General features: G+C 54.0%; 1 protein-coding gene across 1 annotated transcript; it reads left to right on the top strand.

Annotated features, from left to right (window-relative positions):
- Positions 1-10,844: 10,844 nt before the first annotated feature.
- LOC119946070 (cytochrome P450 2G1-like) lies at positions 10,845-18,904 on the top strand. Its single transcript, XM_038767456.1, has 9 exons — positions 10,845-11,021; positions 11,434-11,596; positions 11,922-12,071; positions 12,412-12,572; positions 13,451-13,627; positions 14,249-14,390; positions 16,336-16,523; positions 17,747-17,888; positions 18,619-18,904. Exons 1-9 carry the CDS (start codon positions 10,845-10,847, stop codon positions 18,798-18,800), a joined length of 1,482 nt encoding a protein of 493 aa, XP_038623384.1. The 3' UTR covers positions 18,801-18,904.
- The last annotated feature ends 1,694 nt before the right edge of the window (positions 18,905-20,598 follow it).

The following is a 20,598-nucleotide window of genomic DNA, read 5'->3' as shown; positions in this document are numbered from 1 at the left end:
AGGGAAAGTGGCGGTAATAGTATCTATTAAATGTTTACTGTATGCAGAGCGCTGTACTACGCCCTGGGAAACAGTATGCAAGCAGGAATTATACACGGTCCCTGACTCTCAGAGGCTCACCTGAATATTAGCATCACACTGTTTCTTCCATGTGGGCATGGTCCCTTTGAACGGTCTGCTCCCCGGGCACACAGGCCTTCTCAGATGTGGAACGGTGCCCGCATGTGCCCACTGGACAGTCCGCTTCCAGGCACCGATCCCCTCTCGGGTACAGAGCGACCCCCAAGATGAGTGCTGGGACCCGCCCTCTGAAGCGTCGCAGAAATTCCCGCCTTCCTCTTCCCCACCACCACCCTCTGACGGAAGATCGGGAGACCTAGTCATTTAAACTGGGAAGAGGTGGGTCAGGAGTCGTTGTAAACCACTCTGTTATCAGATCATCCAACCCGATTTGCTTGTTTCTATCCCTGTGCTTAGAACACTGCCTGGTACATAGTAAGCACATAACAAATACCATTATTATCATCTCCGATTAAGGTGTCATAGTGAAAAATGCATCAATCCATCGTGGAACCCCCAAACTTTGACTTGAACAGAACTCCTTATCTCACCCCCCAAAACCAGTCCTCCCCCTGACTTTCCGATCTCAGAATCTTCCCTGTCTCACGAGCCTCTAACTTTGGCATTATCCTCAAATACTCCTCTCTCATTCAAAACCCCACATCCAATCCATCACTAAATCCTGTCTATTCGACCTTCACATCATATCTTAAATCCACCCTTTCCTCTCCATCCAAACTGCTACTCCACTGATAATTCCAGGGCTACTTGGAAGGCTCCGGGCCGTGCCGGACCTAAACCGGCCGGAGGCTGGGGGTCCTCGTTTGGCCTCCTCTGACTAGTGTCCACCTCCAACTCCCCCCATCAGCCCTGCCCTGTCCTCCCCCGTCCAGCACCTGCCTGCCACATGTGGAGGAGAAAGACATCGATGAAATCGCGGGGCTCAGCAGGGTAGAGCGAGGCCTTGTGCTCCATGACGATCTGGGCCCATCCACCTCCGCATTAAGCAGAAATGCCTCGCCATCAGCTTTAAGGAACCCCATCAGCTTGCCCCCTCTTACCTTTCATTCATTTATTCAATTGTATTTATTGAGCTCTTACCGTGTATAGAGCACTGTACTAAGCACTTGGGAGAGTGCAGTACGACAATAAACATACGCATTCCCTGCCCACAATGAGCTTACAGTCTGGAAGGGGGGAGACAGACTTCAGTACAAATAAATAAATTACGGATATGGACATAAGTGTCGTGGGGCTGGGGAGGGGGGGGAAAGAGCAAAGGAAGCAAATCAGGGTGATGCAGAAGGAAGGGGGAGAAGAGGAAGGGGGGGCTTAGTCTGGGAAGGCCTCTTGAAGGAGATGGGCCTTCAATAAGGGTTTGAAGTGGGAGAGAGTAATTGTCATTCAGATTTAAGGAGGGAGGGTGGTCCAGGCCAGAGGCAGGAGATGGGTAAGGGGGTCTCACCTAACTGCTCTCCCAACCCAGCCCGCATGCTTTGCTCCTCTAAAGCCAACTTATTCACTCGACTTCATCTATCTCTCTGCCGACCTCATGCCCACCTCTGGCCTGGAGTGCCCTCCTTCCTCTTATCTGACAAACTATCACTCTCCCCACTTTCAAAGTCTGATTAAAGGCACATCTCCAAGAAGCCTTCCCTGACTGGGCCCTAGTTTCCTCTTGTCCTTCTCCCTTCTGCGTCATCCTTGCTCTTGTATTTGCATCCTTTTTCCTACCCTTCCCTCAGCCCCACAGCATTTACGTACCTATCCATAAATTCATTTATTTATATTAGTGTCTGTCTTCCCTTCTAGCTCACTGTGGGCCAGGAACATGTCTATCATCTCTGTTATATTGTGCAAGATCCTTCTGGGCAGGGATTGTGTCTACTAACTCTGTTGTATTTTCCCAAGCACTTGATAAATGCAATTTCTTGATTGATTGATCAGGAGGGAGGAGGGAGGGGGAGGGTGTTTTCTGGGAGGGGAGGAGGAAGAGGAGAATGGAGGAAAAGGAGGAGAAATAGGAGGAGGGCTTCTCCTACTGGGGGACCCCTCGTGGCCCCCCAACTCTGAGGTCAGGGGACTGTACTCTCCATCCAGCCTTGATCCCTCCCGCTACATTTTCTTCTTGTCTGGGGCTCAGAACTGAGTCAGAAATTCCCCCCGCCTTCTGGTGTCCACAGCCCCACCCAGTTATTTTCCCCCTAAACCCCTGGGACCCTCCTAGGGGAGAACCCACCGGGCCCCTGAATTTCTCAGCAGCTTCACCGAGGTCCAGGGGAGTCCAGGAATAGAAGAGTATGAATAACTGTGGACTTTGTAAAGTGCTTACTATGTGCAGGTCCTGTGCTAAATGCTGAGGTAGATGACAACAATAATCGTGATATTTGTTAAGCGCTTACTATGTGTCTAGCACTATACTAAACGCTGGGGTAGATACAAGTTAATCAGGTTCCACATGGGGCTCACAGTCTAACTGAGAAGACCAGATATCAAATCCCCACTTAGCAGGTGAGGGAACTGAGCTCCAAAAGAGTTAAGGGACTTGCCCAAGGTCACACAGGAGATTCAAGATCATCAGGTTGGACGCCAGAACCTGACCCCCATGTGGCCCGAGTGAAAAGGGGAAGGAGAACAGTTCCTTAAACCCATTTCACAGATGAGGACTCCATCCGGTGGGCATCCCTGGAGAGAGGATGCTGGGGAGATATGGGGGGCTGGTCAGGAATAGCCAGGCCTAGAAGACTGTGGGAGGGAAGGAGGAGGAATGGGGCTGGGCTGTCTGTCACTTTAAAGGAGCCCCCCAACCCCTATGTCAGGCCCCCTCAAAACCTGACACTTGGCTATGATTACCTCCGCTTTCTCCCTCCCTCCGGTCCGGTCCGTTCCGGTGCAGTTTCAAAGAAGCCAAAGGGGCAGGGAAAAGAGTAGAAACTGGATATGTCAGAATTGGACTGGATCTGAGAGCCTAGGGTGGGGATTTAGCAAAGTTTTGTAACGTTAACGCACAGGGGTGGAGAGGAGAGGAATGGGAGGGGACAAGAGGAAGGGGAGGGGAGGAGAGAAAGCGAAGGAGAGGAGAAGCTATAAGAATCAAGCAAAAACTCCTCACTCTCAGCTTCAAGGCTGTCCATCCCCTCGCCTCCTCCTACCTCAACTCCCTTCTCTCCTTCTCCAGCCCAGCCCGCACCCTCCGCTCCTCTGCCACTAACCTCCTCACTGGGCCTCGTTCTCATCTGTCCCGCCGTCGACCCCCGGCCCACGTCCTCCCCCTGGCCTGGAATGCCCTCCCTCCGCACATCCGCCACGCTAGCTCTCTTCCTCCCTTCAAAGCCCTACTGAGAGCTTACCTCCTCCAGGAGGCCTTCCCAGACTGAGCCCCCTTTTCCCTCTCCTCCTCCCCATCCCCCCCCGCCCTACCTCTTTCCCCTCCCCACAGCACTTGTATATATTTGTACGGATTTATTACTCTATTTATTTTACTTGTACATATTTACTATTCTATTTATTTTGCTAATGATGTGCATATAGCTATAATTCTATTTGTTCTGACGATTTTGACACCTGTCTACATGTTTGGTTTTGTTGTCTGTCTCCCCCTTCTAGACTGTGAGCCCGTTGCTGGGTAAGGACCATCTCTATATGTCGCCGACTTGTACTTCCCAAGCGCTCAGTACAGTGCTCTGCACACAGTAAGTGCTCAATAAATACGATTGAATGAATGAACGAATAAGAAGCCAGGAGGCTCCAAGCAGCCCTGCACCTTACCCAGGGTACCTCAGGGTACAAGGAGCCAGGATGGAGCTCAGTGGCTTGGGGCTGCTGCTGCTCGGGGTCATCTCAGGCCTCCTGCTCCTCTTCGCCCGGAGCCAGGCAGTCCCCTTGGCCACCTGCCCCCGGGCCCCCAGCCCCTGCCTGTACTGGGCAACGTGCTGCAGATGGACTGGCATGGCCTGCTGAAGTCCTTCCTGGTAGTGAGCAAGGGGGGGCAGGGGTTGGGGGTCAGGGGTTGGGGACCCGGGAGCATTGAGGGAGCAGGCCACCTGGCTCCACCCCTGACTAGGCAACCTCAACCCTGGGAACTGGTTTATGCATCCACACTGGCCGACGTGGGTCCCTCCCTATTGTCGGCAAACAGTGCCCAGGAAACGGGTCTGCCCGGTGCCCGAGCCAGTGTCAGCTAGTCACAGGGACACCTGTCCCCACCACAAAGCCTGGGAACCTCCCACCCACCCCCAGAGCAAGGTTACCTCTAGGCTGAGGGAGGAGAGCTTTATAACAAAGCTGCGGGACAAGTACGGGTCCGTCTACACCGTGTACCTGGAGCCCCGGTCAGTGGTGGTGTTCTGAGGCCTCGATGGGGTCTAGGAGATGCTGGTGGACCAGGCCAAGGAGTTCAGTGGGCGCGGCAAGATCCAACTTGTCGACATAGTCAACGCAGCTAGCTTTGTGCTAGATGTGCAGCTAGATTTAGTCTATTTATTCTGATGACTTAACACCTGTCCACATGCTTTGTTTTGTTGCCTGTCTCCCCCTTCTAGACTGTGAGCCCGTTGTTGGGTAGGGACCATCTCTATACGTTGCCAACCTGTACTTCCCAAGCGCTTAGTACAGTGCTTTGCACACAGTAAGCGCTCAATGAATACGATTGAATGAATGAATGAATAGTCTTCCAGGGATATGGTGAGGGGGAGGAGGATGGAGAGAAGGAGGAGGGGGCCAAGAGAGGTAAGGGGGTTGGGGAAGCAAAACGCCAACTGTGAACAAGGAGATGGGGGAACAGCAAGATTGAGGCTCGGTGACCAGAGGAGAGACAGATATCGGGGGAGATGGCAGAAGGGAGGAGGAGAGAGAGACATAAAGAGAGATGGGGGGAGGAGAGACATCAGCAGACATGGGGAAGGGGAGAGAGACACTAGCTGAGATAGAAGCAGCGTGGCTTAGTGGAAAGAGCACTGGCTTGGGAGTCAGAGGTCATGGGTTCTAATCCCAGCTCTGCCACTCATCAGCCGTGTGACTTTGGGCAAGTCACTTCACTTCTCTGTGCCTCAGTTCCCTCATCCATGAAATGGGGATTAAGACTGTGAGCGAGCCCCACGTTAGGAAACATTAGGAGACAAGGAAGGGGAGAGAGAGAGACATTAGGGGAAGCAGTGGAAGGGAGAAGCAGAGAGATGTTAGAGGAGACCGAGGAAGGGACATAAGAGAGACATCAGGAAAGACAGAGGAAGGGAAGGAGACATGAGACAGAGGAAAGGAGGGAGAATCATTAGGGGAGACAGGGAAGGGTCAGAAAGGGGCAGGGAGGCATGTTAGGGGATATGGAGTGGAAAAGGAAAAAGTCAGTCAGGATCAGGTCACCTATGGACAATGGGCTTGGGAGAGTGCCCCATCCAGGAAGGAAAGTGAGGTCATTGGGCAGAGATGGGTACATCATTATCATCATCAATGGCATTTATTCATTCATTCATTCAATCGTATTTATTGAGCACTTACTGTGTGCAGAGCACTGTACTAAGTGCTTGGGAAGTACAAGTTGGCAACATTGAGTGCTCACTATATACAGAGCACTATAGTAAGCTCTTGGGTGAGTATGGCATAACAGAGTAGGTAGGCCCATTCCCCAGCCGTTCAGAGCTCACCCTGAGGTCCCCCCTCAGGCTCCGCACTGCAGGGGTCATGTTCGCCAATGGGGAGCACTGGAAAACCCTGCACCGCTTCTCGCTGATGACGTTGCGTGACCAGTCTTGGCTACGGGAGGGAGAGTCAAGCAGAGGCCTACTCTGCACTCAGTAAGCGCTCAATAAATACAATTGAATGAATACCAATTCCGTTCCTAGGTTGGCCAGTGGCTAGCGAGTGGCAGGCAATCGGCTACAAAGTCAAAACTCACCCACGCTGGGCAGCAGCGGCGTGGGAGAGAATCAAGGTCAGAGACTCAAGTTTACTGTGCAGAAGGAGGCAATGGTAAACCATTTCTGGATTTTTACCAAGAAAACTCTATGGCTACACTACCAGAACGATCGCAGTTGAAGAGCGGGGCGTTCTGGGAGCGATGTGTCCATGGAGTCGCTATGTGTTGGAAACGACTTGATGGCATGACAAGAATGGCCCTCTGCAGCACGTCAACTATGCACTCAGATTTGTCCCTCTTAAGCACTTAATAATAATCATAATCACTGTGGTATTTGTTATGCACTGACTATGGGCCAGGAACCTGTACTAAGTGCAGGTGGTAGATACAGGCTAATCAGGTTGTGCGAAGTCCCCATCATTCATTCATTCATTCAATCGTATTTATTGCGCGCTTCCTGTGTGCAGAGCACTGTACTAAGCGCTTGGGAAGTGCAAGTTGGCAACATATAGAGACGGTCCCTACCCAACAGCGGGCTCCATCACACATGGGGCTCACAGTCTTAATCTCCATTTTACAGATGAGGGAACTGAGGACCAGAGAAGTGAAGTGACCTGCCCAATGTCCCACAGCAGACAAGTGGCAGAGCTGGGATTAGAACCCATGACCTTCTGACTCCTAAGCCTAAGATCTACCCATTAACTGCACTGCGGAAAAGAGCCCGGCCCTGCGATCATGAGAAGCCCTCTCCCCCGCCCTTCCTCTTCCCCAGCTGGTCCCCAGGATGTCCTCCCTATCCCCTCTCCTCAGTCACTTCTGTTGCTCGGGAAACCCACTAATAATAATTATTATTATTATAATGGCATTTATTAAGCGCTTACTATGTGCAAAGCACTTTCTAAGCACTGGGGAGGTTCCAAGGTGATCAGGTTGTCCCACCGGGGGCTCACAGTCTTCATCCCCATTTTCCAGATGAGGTCACTGAGGCACGGAGAAGTGAAGTGACTTGCCCAAGGTCACGCCGCTGACGATTGGCAGAGCCGGGATTTGATCCCATGACCTCTGACTCCAAAGCCCATGCTCTTGCCACTGAGCCACGCTGCAGAGATGGTCCCTACCCAGCATGGGCCTGGGAGTTGGAAAGTCATGGGTTCCAATGCCTGTTCAGCCACCTCTCTGCTGTGGGGCCTTGGGCAACTCACTTCACTTCTCTAGGCCTCAGTTCTCTCATCTGTAAAATGGGGATTGAGACTGGGAGCCCCATGTGGGATAGGGACTGTGTCCAACCCAATTTGCTTGGTACAGTGTGTGGTACATAGTAAGTGTTTAATAAATACCATAATTAATAAATGCCATAATTAGGGTAGGGGCAGGTTGGGGGACAGGGGCAGGTTGGGAGGTGAGGGAAGAGTTGCAGAGGTTGGGAGCAGAGAAGCAACATGGAGGGCAGGGGCGGGGGGACTGCTTGGGTGGCGGCAGGCTGGGAGAGGAGGGGGGAAGGTGGAGGCGGGCAGGGGGGATGGACCCAGACTGTTTTCCAAGGACACCATGTCCTGCTGCTCTCTTTCAATCTGTTTGTCCGCGCCCAGATGTCCCGCTGGCAGCACAGACATAGGGCTGGACCCGTCCCACCCTCCCTTCCTCCCAGTAGGGCAGAAGTTTTGGGTTTCTAGCATGCCCAGGCCCGGGGTTCTGGGGAGAGGAAGGGTGGCAAGACGCTCCACTGGCCGGTGTCTCTGGACAAGAGGCCCCCCTTCTGCGGCCCACTCTCCCTAACCTTAACCCTGCCCTCACCTTCGGCCTCCACTGAGTCCCCAAATGTCAGGGCCCTGCCACCCCTGAGAGCCCAGAACGCACCTTCTCCCCGGCCCATTTTGGGGGTGACTTGCCGGGAGCGTGGCGCTGGTCCAGAGCTAGGTGCGCTGCCCAGTCCAGGGGTGCCCATCTTGGGAGCTGGGGTCACGGATCGGCCGGGACCCCTCAAGTAGGCCAACCTGAACCTGTGGGTGTTCGGTTTCCGGGGAGAGGCAGCAGGCCCCAGCCCTCCTAACAGCTCCCCCTTCCCCTCTCTCTCCATCTTCAGCCCCCCATCCCGGCCCTGCTAACAGGGGGTACAGCCCCAGAGGCAGGGGGGCAACAGGCAGTCTCCCAATTCTGCTCTCCACGTTGCGGCTGAGATTGGAGCTGGGAGCTGCCATAAGAGACAGGCAGACAGCACGAGGGTCAGATGGAGCAGGCAGTGCTTGCCCATCCAAGCGATATAATAATGATGGCATTTATTAAGCATTTACTATGTGCAAAGCACTGTGAAGAGCCGGTTCGGTGGGCACCTCCCACCCAGGAGCCTTCCCACACCCCCTCCTTCCCTTCCCTCACCCCGTATCCTTCCCAAACCGGCAATCCATCCATCTCCACCTCTCCCGCCCCTCCGGCCCCACCTCGGGAGTCGGGTTTCCGTTATATAACAGTCTCCCCGCCCCCCTCAGCCTCCCCACACCCTCACCCTTACCCCCATTCTCCTAGACAAAGCAGCAGGAGGAAGTTGGGGGTGGAGAGTGGTTTCGGGCACCCGGCCCTTCCCTGGGAGTTTTCCCCTCTTCCAACCCGTGACCATAGGGAGGAATGGAGCCAGCCTCCCCTGCTCCCTGACTTTATGACCTCAGTGCTGGAAAGTTGGTTTGTGAGTCTAACCCCAATCCCTCTCACTTTGACAGCAGCCTCTACTCTCCTGCCTCAGGCTCAAGTCCTTCTCTGATGCTCCCCTCCTGTCCCCTCCCCAGGCCATCTCTTGGGGGGGGGGGGGGTCCCAATTGAGGACCCCTGCCACCCCCAAGCCCTCTCCCCGGGCCCATGGGGAGAGGCCCAAGATCCCATCACCCAGGCAAGAGCAGAGCCAATGTTGGGGGCACAAGGGGCAGGGGGCTGGGGTGAGAGGGACTGAGCCCTTGGGGGGGACTTCTGATTGACTCCTGGGAGAGGCTGGCACCTTTTTTTTTAATGGTATCTGTTCATTAATTCAATCATATTTATTGAGCGCTTACTGTGTGCAGAGCACACAGTACTCAGCAATAGAGACAATCCCTGCCTACAACAGGCTTACAGTCTAGAGGGGGGAGATGGACATCAAAACAAGTAAACAGGCATCCCAATAAATAGAATTATAGATATAAACAGATATACATCGCTTAGTATAGTTCTTGGCACCCAGTATGCCCTGAAGAAATACCAAAACGAAGAAGAAAAACTCTGCTATGGAAGTCTCTGCTAAGTGCTTATTAATAATTATGGTACTTCTTAATAATTACAGTAATAATAATTATGGTGCTTTTAAAGTGCTTAGAGCGCGGGCTTGGGAGTCCGAGGTCATGGGTTCAAATCCCGACTCAGCCACCTGTCAGCTGTGTGACCTTGGGCAAGCCACTTAACTTCTCTGTGCCTCAGTAGCCTCATCTGTAAAATGGGGATTAAGACTGTGAGCCCCACATGGGCCAACCTGATCAACTTGTATCCTCCCCAGTGCTTAGAACAGTGCTTTGCACATAGTAAGCGCTTAACAAATGCCATTATTATTATTATTATTATGTGCCAGTGTACTAAGCACTAAGGAAGGTACAGGTTAATCAGGCTGGACACCGTCCGTGTCCCACTTGGGATTTACAATCTTCATCCCCATTTTACAGGTTAGGTAACTGAGGTATAGAGAAATGAAGCGATTCACCCAAAGTCACACAGCAGACAAGTGGCAGAAACAGAATTAGAACCCAGGTCCTTCCGACTCCCGGGCCTGTGCTCTATCCAGTAGACCACACTGTTTCCTTTCCCTGCCCAGTTTGCCCAGTCAGATGCTGCTGCTGCTGCCGCCGGCAGCCGGCCACCTCATCGGGAACGCTGCTCTGAGGCACTGCCAGTTGGCTGGGAGGTTGGGTCAGAGGGCAGCGTAGGACAAAAGGGAACCAGAGGGAACTGGATAATTGATAAGCTGAATCATTGATAAGCTGACTGGGCCACAACAAACTCAAGGCCCCGTGGGGGTTTTGGGAGGAGGAAAGGAGCAGGGGCACCCCCCTGGCCCTCTAGACTGGAAGCTCATTTTCCAGTTGAAGAGGCAAGGCCGGAGCTTGGCGATCCCTCTCCGAAGGTCTCGGCCCGGAGGAGGGGTAAAAGCCCCTACCTTCCCACCTCACCATCCCCTCACTCCTCTACACGCTGTCCATTTCCGTCAAGGGCAGCAGGAGGGATTGGGCTGAAACTGGTGAGAAACAACGTGGCCTAGGGGCTAGAGCACGGGTTTGGGAGTCTGAAGGACCTGGGTTCTAGTTCTGGCTCCACCACTGGTCTGCTGGGTGACCTTGGGAAAGTCACTTCACTTTTCTGGGCCTCAGTTCCCTCATCTGTCAAATGGGGACTAAGACTGTGAGCCCCATGTGGGATATGGATTCTGTCCAACCTGGTCAGCTTGTATCTATGGTCAGCTTGTATCTACCTCAGTGCTTAGTACAGTACCTGGCACATAATACATGCTTAATAAGTACAAAAAAAAACTGCAGCAGGAGGGATAGGGAGCAGTTAGTCAAGGACTGAGAGGGCAAGGGTCACTGGGACCATCCAGGACTTTTCCCTCCCCCCAGGAAAGCTCTCTCTGTTGGGAATGGAGGCAGGGGATGGGACGGGTTGGCTTTGGGCAAACAAGAGGCATGGTATTCCTCGCTCACCTCACCCCAAGGAGATAATCTGGGAAGGGGAAAGAGTCCACCAGAACAATAAACCGGTTATATAAGACCCAGGTGCTAAGCTCACCTTGTCCCCTACTCACGCTGACCTGACCCGTGCAGGGAGATAGCCGGGGGTAGATTAGAGCTGGCCGCTGATTGGACGGAGCCCCGGTCCCTATATAGGTGGGGAAGTGCCCACTACCTGCCCACCTGGAGTCATGGAGTCCGGGGTGGCCACCACAGTCGGCCTGGCCCTGTGCCTCTCCTGTCTCGCTCTCCTGGTCTGGAAGCGGGTGCGTCGGGAAGGGAAGCTGCCCCCTGGTCCCTTCCCTCTGCCCTTCCTCGGGAACCTGTTCCACATCCGCACCGATGCCACTTTCCAGTCCTTCATGGAGGTGAGCCCCCCCGGCACGTCTGCCCATCCGCCATCCCACCTCCGCCTGATGGAGGCCCAGAGACTGGGGACAACTGGCACCCAGCAATTCCCGGAGTCCGTCCTGGGGCGGACTCCAGGACTTTAGAGGGCTTGGGATGCCCCTCTGGTGTCGGCCCCACCCCTGCTGCCTTGGGTAGGAGCCGGGAGGGGTGGGGGTCACCCTCTCTGGTCCCCAGAGGCTAAGATTCCCTGCAGGTCTCAGGGGGCAAAAGCCAATCACTGGTCCCTGCTGGGAAGGCCCATCCTGGCTTACCTAAACTGCCTGAGCTGTGAGAGGTATTCAAGTCGCTTCCGTCCCCATCCCCATCGTCCCGGACCCCGCTGGCCTTGTCTCAAGCTCCCCACTCTCTCTCCCACCCCATTCCCCGCAGCTGAAGAAGAAATACGGGCCGGTGTTCACCGTGTACCTGGGGCCGCGGCCAGTTGTGGTGCTGTGCGGCCATGAGGCGGTCAAAGAGGCGCTGGTGGACAAGGCCGAGGAGTTCAGTGGGCGCGGGGAGCTGGCCTCCATCGACCGGAACTTCCAAGGCCACGGTGAGGCCCGGAATGTCCCTCGTGTCCCATCTCCGGTCTGGGAAAAGCCAAAACGTCCTGCCCATCACGCCCCCCTGCTCCTTCCCCTGGACCTCAGCCCAGGGAGAGGCCTAAGGTGCACAGGGTCGGGGATGGGGGAGATTGTGAGCTCGCTGTGGGCAGGGTAGGTGTCTGTGGTTGCAGTGTACTCGCCCAAGTGCTTAGTACAGTGCTCTGCACGCAGCAAGCCCTCAATAAATACAACTGAATGAATGAATGAAAGTGCCCTGCGCCAGGTGGGCTCTGAATGGCAATGGTGGTGGGATCGGGGGGTGGGCTCCCGCAGGTGTGGTTTTTGCCAACGGAGAACGCTGGCGCGTGCTCAGACGCTTCTCGCTGATGACGCTGCGCAACTTCGGCATGGGCAAGCGCAGCATCGAGGAGCGCATCCAAGAGGAGGCCCAGTGGCTGCTGGGAGAGTTCCACAAAACCCAAGGTGAGCGTGGGCCAGACAGCTGTCAGCATCTGCTGCCGGAGGGTCCCTGAGGGCTGGGGATCGGGGGTTCCTCCCCTGCCTCCGGGAAGAGCCCCCAAAACCCAGCTCCAGAAGAAGGCCAGGGGTGGGTTTCTCTCATGTTCTGAGGACGTAGGGGGAGGAAGACGATGGAACCCGCCTAGGCTCACACACACACCAGTCCCCCAGGGCCTCGTCCATATGTACACACACGTGAACCTGCTCAAAGTGAGCACCGTCCCTCGTCCGGTGCACACAAGGGTGTGCATCGGGGTGGGGCCTGCCTCAATAACCACCCTCCGTCGGCCGGGCTCCCCCGCAGCTGCCCCCTTCGACCCTACGTTCTTCCTGAGCCGCACCGTGTCCAACGTCATCAGCTCTGTGGTGTTCGGCCACCGCTTCGACTACGAGGACAAGCAGTTCCTCTCGCTGCTGCAAATGATCAATGAGAGTTTCATCCAGATGAGCACCCCTTGGGCCCAGGTCTTCATCCCCACCTCAGAATCCCGCCCCGCTCCCCTGGCATGCAGCCCCAGCCTCTCTCCCCACAGCACCCCGGTTTCCTTCCCCTCTCCTCTTGTCCTCGGCTCCTGTCCTCTGCTCCCACATTGCTCCTAGCCTCTGCTTCTCTCCCCTGGTATTTGGCCCCTAACCTCTGACCTCCCACAGTCCTTCTGGCCCCTGCCCCCCTCCTCCAGCTCTGTAATCCCTCTCTCTCCCCCGCAGTGCCCCCAGATCCCGGCATTCAGCCCCTATCTTCTTTACCCATAGTGACCTTGGTCCTGCCCCTCTCCCCTGGCCCTCGGCCCCTGCCCTCTCTACCTATAATGCCCCGGCCCCCACTCCTCTTCCCTGGCTTTCAGCTCTTATCCTCTTTCCTCACAGTGGTCCTAGCACTCAGCCCCTAACCCCTCTACCCTGATGGCCCAGCTCCCACCCGTCTCCCCAGTTCCTCTCCCCTCTCCCCATTCCTCCCTCAGAGTGGTCCCAGCTCCCGTCCTTCTCCCCTGGCCCTTGGCCCCTATCCTCTTTACCCTTAGTGCCTTGGTCCCTGCCGCTCTCCCCCAGCCCTGTAATCCCTATCTCTCCCATGCAGTGCCCCCAGACCCTGGGATGTGGCCCCTATCCTCTCTACCAACAATGCCCCAGCCCTGCCCCTCTCCCCAGGCACTCAGCCCCTATCCTCTCTTCCTAGAATGCTCTTGGTCCCTATCCATCTCTGCTGGCCCACACTCCCTGTCCTTCCCCTGCAGAGCCCCCTGCCTCATCCTCTGTTGCCCCCAGGGGATCCGCACAACCCCCCTGCCCCCCGACTGAGCCCTCTCTGGCCCTTCCCCTTCCCCCAATCCCGCTATCCCTAGCTCTATGACATGTACTCAAGCATCATGCAGTATCTGCCCGGGCCCCACAATCGGATCTACAACCTGATCGAGGAGCTGAAGGACTTCATCGCTGAGCAGGTCAAGGGGAACCGGGAGAGCCTGGACACCAACAACCCCCGCGACTTCATTGACTGCTTCCTCATCAAGATGGAGCAGGTGCGGGGGGCCGAGGGCGGGGGCAGTTAGGGAAGAGGGCGGCAGGGGCCGGCCCCCTCCCACGTCCCCCCAGGAACTCCTCCCGGGATTCCCACCCCAGCAACGACTAGCAGTCTGTACGGACAGCCTGACTCCGTGACAGAGGGCTCAGAGGGGAGGGCCCTCACGAGAGAAGCAGGGTGGTCTAGTGGATAGAGCCCAAGCCTGGGAGTCGGAGGACCTGTGTTCTAATCCTGACTCTACCACTTGTCTGCTGGGTGACTTTGGCCGAGTCACTTCGCTTCTCTGGGCCTCAGTTCCCTCAACTGCAAAATGGAGATTGACTGTGGCCCATGTGGGGCAGGGACCAGGTCCAACCCAACGCTTACTACAGTGCCTGGCACTTAGTAAGTGCTTAACGAATACCATTAAAAAACTGAAAAAGGGAGACCTCACTGGGGGATTGAACAATGAGTAAGCCCCCTCTCTGGGCCAACGGTGGTCCCCAGACTGGGCAGGAACCCCTGTGCCCCCGTCTCCCTCCGGACCTCTGGGTTCAGGTGCCTCTGCGCTGGCCCTCTGGGGCCCCGCAGGAGTCCGAGCGGTGAAGGATGGCGAGGCCCGCCGCTCTCGTCTCCCCAGGAGAAGAATGACCCTCTGTCTGAGTTCAACCTGAAGAACCTGGTCCTGACGGCCCTGAACCTCTTCTTCGCCGGCACGGAGACGGTCAGCACCACCCTGCGCTACGGTTTCCTGCTGCTCATGAAGCATCCGGAAGTAGAAGGTGATGGGGCCGGTCTCCGCCGCGGCCAGGAAATCGACTCCCTCCCGGCCCACGTTGGGGATGGGAGACGGGAGAGGCTGAGGCCGGGGACAATTGGGAAGAGAGGCAGGGGGACACCAGGACACCCTGCACACACAAAGCAGTGTGGCCTAGTGGAAAGAGCATGGAAGAGACAGGAAGCACCTTGTGGGCAGGGAATGTGTCTGTTTATTATTAATAATAATAATAATGGCATTTATTAAGCGCTTACTATGTGCAAAGCACTGTTCTAAGCACTGGGAAGGTTGCAAGGTGAACAGGTTGTCCCACGGGGGGCTCACAGTCTTAATCCCTATTTTGCAGATGAGGTAACTGAGGCACAGAGAAGTTAAGTGACTTGCCCAAAGTCACACGGCTGACAAGTGGCGGAGCCGGGCTCGAACCCATGACCTCTGACTCCAAAGCCCGTGCTCCTTCCACTGAGCCAAGCTGTTTATTGTTATATTGTACTCTCCCAAGCGCTTAGTACAGTTCTCTGCACACAGTACTCAGTAAATACTTCTTCTAGACTGTGAGCCCACTGTTGGGTAGGGACTGCCTCTATGCGTTGCCGACTTGTACTTCCCAAGAGCTTAGTACAGTGCTCTGCACACAGTAAGCGCTCAATAAATACGATTGATTGATTGATTGATTGATAAATACGATTGAATGAATGAGAACGGGCCCGGGAGGACCTGGGTTCTCATCCCAACGCCGCCACTTATCTGCTGCTGTGTGGGCAAGTCACTTCCTCACTTCCATTTCTCTGGGCCTCAGTTACCCTATCTGTGAAATGGGGTTTAAGACTGTGAGCCCTATGTGGGACAGGGACTGTGTCCAACCAGATTAACTCGTATGCACTCTAGCGCTTAGAACAGTGTTTGGCTAGTAAGCGCTTAACAAGTACCGTAATTATAATTCACTCAATCATATTTATTGAGCACTTACTGTGTGCAGAGCACTGTACTAAGCACTTAACACTGTACTAATAATTATCATCATTATTATTCAAAGATTCCACAGGACTGAATTCCCGCCTTTTCATCCGCTCCCCTGCTGTAGCAGTATCCCACCCTGCCCTGGGAGAGATTCAATTCCCTTTCCTCTGAATCAAGGCCACAGGGACCCCCTCCACCCTGGAATCCTAGGAAGGCAGCGTGGCTTAGTGGAAAGAGCATGGGCTTGGGAGTCAGAGGTAGTGGGTTCTAATCCTGCCTCTGCCACTTGTCAGCTGTGTGACTTTGGGCAAGTCACTTAGCTTCTCAGTGCCTCAGTTACCTCATCTATAAAATGGGGATTAAGACTGGGAGTCCCAGGTGGGACAGCCTGATAACCTTGTATGTACCCCAGCGCTTACAACAGTGCTTGGCACATGGTAAGTGCCTAACAAATACCATCAACATTATTATTATTATTATTGATTCCCTCTAGATTGCGAGCTCACTGTGGGCAGGGAAAGTGTCTGTTTGTTCATCATCAATCGTATTTATTGAGCGCTTACTATGTGCAGAGCACTGTACTAAGCGCTTGGGAAGTACAAATTATTTGTTGCTTGTTGTTGTATTGGACTCTCCCAAGTGCTTAGTACACTGCTTTGCACACAGTAACCCTCATTAAATACAACTGAATGAATGACTGAATGAATGTGAGACAGGAACTGTGTCCAATCTGATTAGCTAGTATCTATTCCAGAGCTCAGTACAGTTCCTGGCATATGATATGTACTTAATAAATACCATTTAAAAAAAACCCAATCCAAACAATCCAAACACTCCTCACCCCATCAATCTCCTCTTCCTCAGCCCAGGATGTACTGGCTGCCCTCATTGTCTCACTGCCTAACTCTGCGGCAGTGTGGGACACTCTGCCCCCTGATTCCGGCCCATCCCCCCAGCCTCTGAACCCTATCCCTCTTCCCCACCTTCAGCCAAGGTCCACGAGGAGATCGACCGGGTGATCGGGCGGGAACGGACCCCGAGCATCGAGGATCGGATGGGAATGCCGTACACGGACGCCGTGATCCACGAGATCCAGAGAGTCACAGACATCGTGCCCATGGGCTTGCCCCATGCCGTCACCCGAGACACTCACTTCCGTGGCTACATCCTCCCGAAGGTGCCCTCCCCCCTGCCACAAGTTTGGGATGTTGAGAAGCAACATGGCCTAAGGGCCTGGGGCCTGGGAATCAGAAGGTTATGGGTTCTAGTCCCGGCTCCGCCACTTGTCTGCTGTGTGGCCTCGGGCGAGTCACTTCACTTCTCTGTGCCTCAGTTCCCTCACCTGTAAAATGGGGATTAAGACTATGAGCCTTGGGTGGGGCAACATTGTCCAATATTGTATCTTGTATCATTATTATTATTCTAATACCGACTCCACCACCCTCCTGCTCTGTGACTATGGACAAGTCATTTTGCTTCTCTGGGCCTCAGTTCCCTCATCTGCAAAATGGATACTCAATCTTTGTTCTCCCTCCTGCTTAGACTGTGAGCCCCATGTGGGACCTGATTATCTTATATCTACCCCAGCACTCAGCACAGTGCTTGACACATTGTGTCTGTTTTTTCTTTACGGTTTTTGCTATGTACTCTATTAAGCCCTGGGGTAGATGCCAGCTAATTGGGTTGGACAAAGTCCCTGTCCCACCTACGGTTCACGGTCTTAATCCCCATTTTACAGATGAGAGAGCTGAGGCACAAAGAAGTGAAGCGACCTGCCCAAGGTCATACAGCAGACACATGGCAGAGGCAGGATTAGAACACAGGTCTTTCTGCCTCCAAAGCTAGCCAATAGGCCATGCTGCTTCCCTTAACAAATGCCACAATTATCATTATCATTATTATTATTCTCCCCTGATCCGGCATGAGAAGCAGCGTGAGAAGCAGCTTGAGAAGCAGCTTGAGAAGCAGCTTGAGAAGCAGCATGGCTCAGTGGAAAGAGCCCGGGCTTTGGAGTCAGAGGTCACGGGTTCAAATCCCAGCTCTGTCAACTGTCAGCTGTGTGACTTTGGGCAAGTCACTTAAGTTCTCTGGGCCTCGATTGCCTCATCTGTAAAATGGGGATTAAGACTGTGAGCCCCCCGTGGGACAATCTGAACACCTTATAACCTCCCCAGTGCTTAGAACAGTGCTTTGCACATAGTAAGCACTTAATAAATGCCATTATTATTATTATTATTATTATTATTATTATTATAATTATTATTATTACCCAGGCCCCTAGTCTCTGTCGGTGCTCTGGCTCTGCCCCTCTTCCCTCCCACGTTGATGCCCCTGCCTCTCTTTCCCCGCACAAGTCCGTGCACGATGGACCTGCATCCTTTCTTTCCCTCCTCTCCCCAGGGCACAGATGTTTTCCCTTTGCTGGGCTCCGCCCTCCGGGACCCCAAATACTTCAGCTGCCCCGATGGCTTCAACCCCGGCCACTTCCTGGACGACAAGGGGTGCTTCAAGAAGAATGAGGCCTTTGTGCCCTTTGCTTCAGGTATCTGCCTCACCCTGGCCTCGGGCTGCCCGTTCTGGTGGGCATCAGAAGGGGCCAGCCTCTATCTTAATGCCAACCTTCTGCCCACATCCTGCCTCTGGCCTGAAACGCCCACCTCCTCGGATCCACCAGACCGCCACTCTCTCCCCACTTCAAAGCCTTATTGCAAGCACATCTCCAAGAGGCCTTCCCGGACTAAACCCTCCTTTCCTCTTCTCCCACTTCCTTCGGCATCGTGCCCAATTGCTCCCTTTATTCATCCCCCCTCCCAGCCCCACACAGCTAACACCCTTATCCGTCATTTATTTATTTATATTAACGTCTGCTCATTGTGGGGAGGGAATGCGTCTGTTTACTGTTCATTCATTCGATCGCATTTAGCGAGCAGTTACTGTGTGCAAAGCACTGTACTAAGCCCTTGAGAGAGTACAATAGAACAATAATAGACATATTATTGACATTATTATATATAATAATATACATTATTATAGACATATTCCCTGGCCACAGTGAGCTCCCAGGAACTTAGGAAAGTGCCTGCGCACTGTAAGGACTCAATAAATACGATGGAATGACTGACAGACTGAATTCCGCCCCGGCCCCCTCCTCGTTCTGGACTTGGGTGGGGAGGCAGGGGGTGGGGAAGGGGAGGATGGGGTTAGCCTAACTCCAGGCTGGCTGCCCACCTGGCCCCAGGTAAACCCCTGCTCATCTTTCCCTGGGTCTGCAGGGAAGCGCGTTTGCCTGGGAGAGGCCATGGCCCGAATGGAGCTGTTCCTCTACTTCACCAATGTCCTCCAGAAATTCTCCCTGCGCTCTCTCATTCCGCCCAAGGACATCGACATCTCGCCGCAGGTCAGCGGTTTCGGCAACGTCCCCCCGGCCTACAAGTTCTGTGTCATCCCCCGCTGAGCCCCCACATGCCGCCGCCCAGTCCCCCGGGGAAGGAATGGGCTGGGAAGGATCTGGGGGCTCCCTTCCCTCCAGTCCTCAATAAACGGATCAGTTCTGCCATTCCCCATTTCTGGCCACGCTGTAGCGGGAGGGACCGGAGAAAGGGCTTCCTCCTCCCTGCCGGTCAAGATAGAAGAAAGCGCACCCGGTTCCTTTCCAGGGCCTCGGTGGGAATGAGGGAAGCAGGGACGGATTTCTCCGCAGTTCCTCTGGGGTGATGGGGCCCAGAGAGGTTGAGGACTCACCTGGGATCACCCAGCATGTTGGAGGCCAAGCCAGGGAAGGGCCCCAGAGAACGAAGCCCTGGCTGTGGTGTCTCGATGTTGCCAACTTGTACTTCCCAAGCTCTTAGTACAGTGCTCTGCACAAAGTAAGCGCTCAATAAATACGATTGATTGATTGAGACAAGGGGCTGTGGGAAGTTGGCAGGTGGTGGGAGAGAGGAGAATGATGATAATAATAATAATAATAATGGCATTTATTAAGTACTTACTATGTGCAAAGCACTGTTCTAAGTGCTAGAGAGGTTACAAGGTGATCAGGTTGTCCCACGGGGGGCTCACAGTCTTAATCCCATTTCACAGATGAGGTAACTGAGGCCCAGAGAAGTGAAGTGACTTGCCCAAAGTCACACGGCTGACAATTGGCGGAGCCGGGATTTGAGGCCTAATGGGGTTGGGGAGGGGGGTCGGCCCACCTCCTCAATACCTTCTACTGGTGACGGATTCTCCTGTGTCACGGTGGGGTCCATCTGCGGTTTGTGCATCCACTCACCCACCTCCTCCCCGGCCCCCCTGGCCGCCTGGCTCGCACGGGGACTCTTTGATGACAGGATCAAAGGCCTCAAGATTGACTTCTGGACTTCATGCTGGACCGCATAGGTCAGCATAGGTCAGATTCTGTAGACACTCATCTTGGCCTCCCCTGCTCCCCCCTCCACCCCTGGATTCTGAAGTCCTTGCCAGCTCCCTCCCTAGCCCTGGACCAATCCAATCCTCTCCCAGCCCTGCAGGCTCTGGAGAGGGATCTCTTAAGAGTACATGCAATCTTTTCTACTTCCCCTTCTCCCTGGCCTTCCCTTCCTCACTGGTCTCTCTATTTTCCCTGGTCTCCCCCTTCTCACTAGCCTTCCACTTTCACCATCAGGAAATCCATCCTTAAATCAATCAATCAATTAATCATATTTATGGAGCGCTTCCTGTGTGCAGAGCACTTTACTAAACACCTGAGAGAATATGATAGAATCAGTAGGCACAGTCCCTGCCCAGAAGGAGCTTAGGGGCCAGAGGGGGAGACAGACATTTAAAAAATCACCAACAGGGATGATGGTGGAATGTAAGGATATCAACTGATCGATCAATCAATCAGTTGAATATGCTGAGCGCTTACCGTGTGCAGAGAGTTGGCGGACATGTTCCCTGCCCACAACAAACTTAGTATAGGGAGGGAGAACATATGGACATAAGTGGACATAACATATGGACATAAAGATATAGGCATAAGTGCTGTGGAGCTGAAGGTGGAGTGAATAATAATAATAATAATGGTATTTGTTAAGCACTTACTATGTGCAAAGCACTGTTCTAAGCCCTGGGAAGGTTACAAGGTGATCAGATTGTCCCACGGGGGGCTCACAGTTTTAATCCCTATTTTTACAGATGAGGGAACTGAGGTCCAGAGAAGTTAAGTGACTTGCCCAAGGTCATCCAGCTGACAGTTGACGGAGTCGGGATTTGAACCCATGACCTCTGACTCC

This window comes from Tachyglossus aculeatus, chromosome 26 (assembly GCF_015852505.1).
Source record: "Tachyglossus aculeatus isolate mTacAcu1 chromosome 26, mTacAcu1.pri, whole genome shotgun sequence".
Taxonomy (NCBI): domain Eukaryota; kingdom Metazoa; phylum Chordata; class Mammalia; order Monotremata; family Tachyglossidae; genus Tachyglossus; species Tachyglossus aculeatus.
This window is presented reverse-complemented; position numbering and strand designations above follow the sequence as displayed.

Excerpts from the sequence above, each read along its gene's own strand:
- LOC119946070 (XM_038767456.1), top strand. The coding sequence starts at position 10,845 with ATGGAGTCCGGGGTGGCCACCACAGTCGGCCTGGCCCTGTGCCTCTCC. Across the intron at positions 12,072-12,411 it reads AGAGTTCCACAAAACCCAAG|CTGCCCCCTTCGACCCTACG; the intron begins GTGAGCGTGGGC and ends GCTCCCCCGCAG. Across the intron at positions 17,889-18,618 it reads CTTTGTGCCCTTTGCTTCAG|GGAAGCGCGTTTGCCTGGGA; the intron begins GTATCTGCCTCA and ends CTGGGTCTGCAG.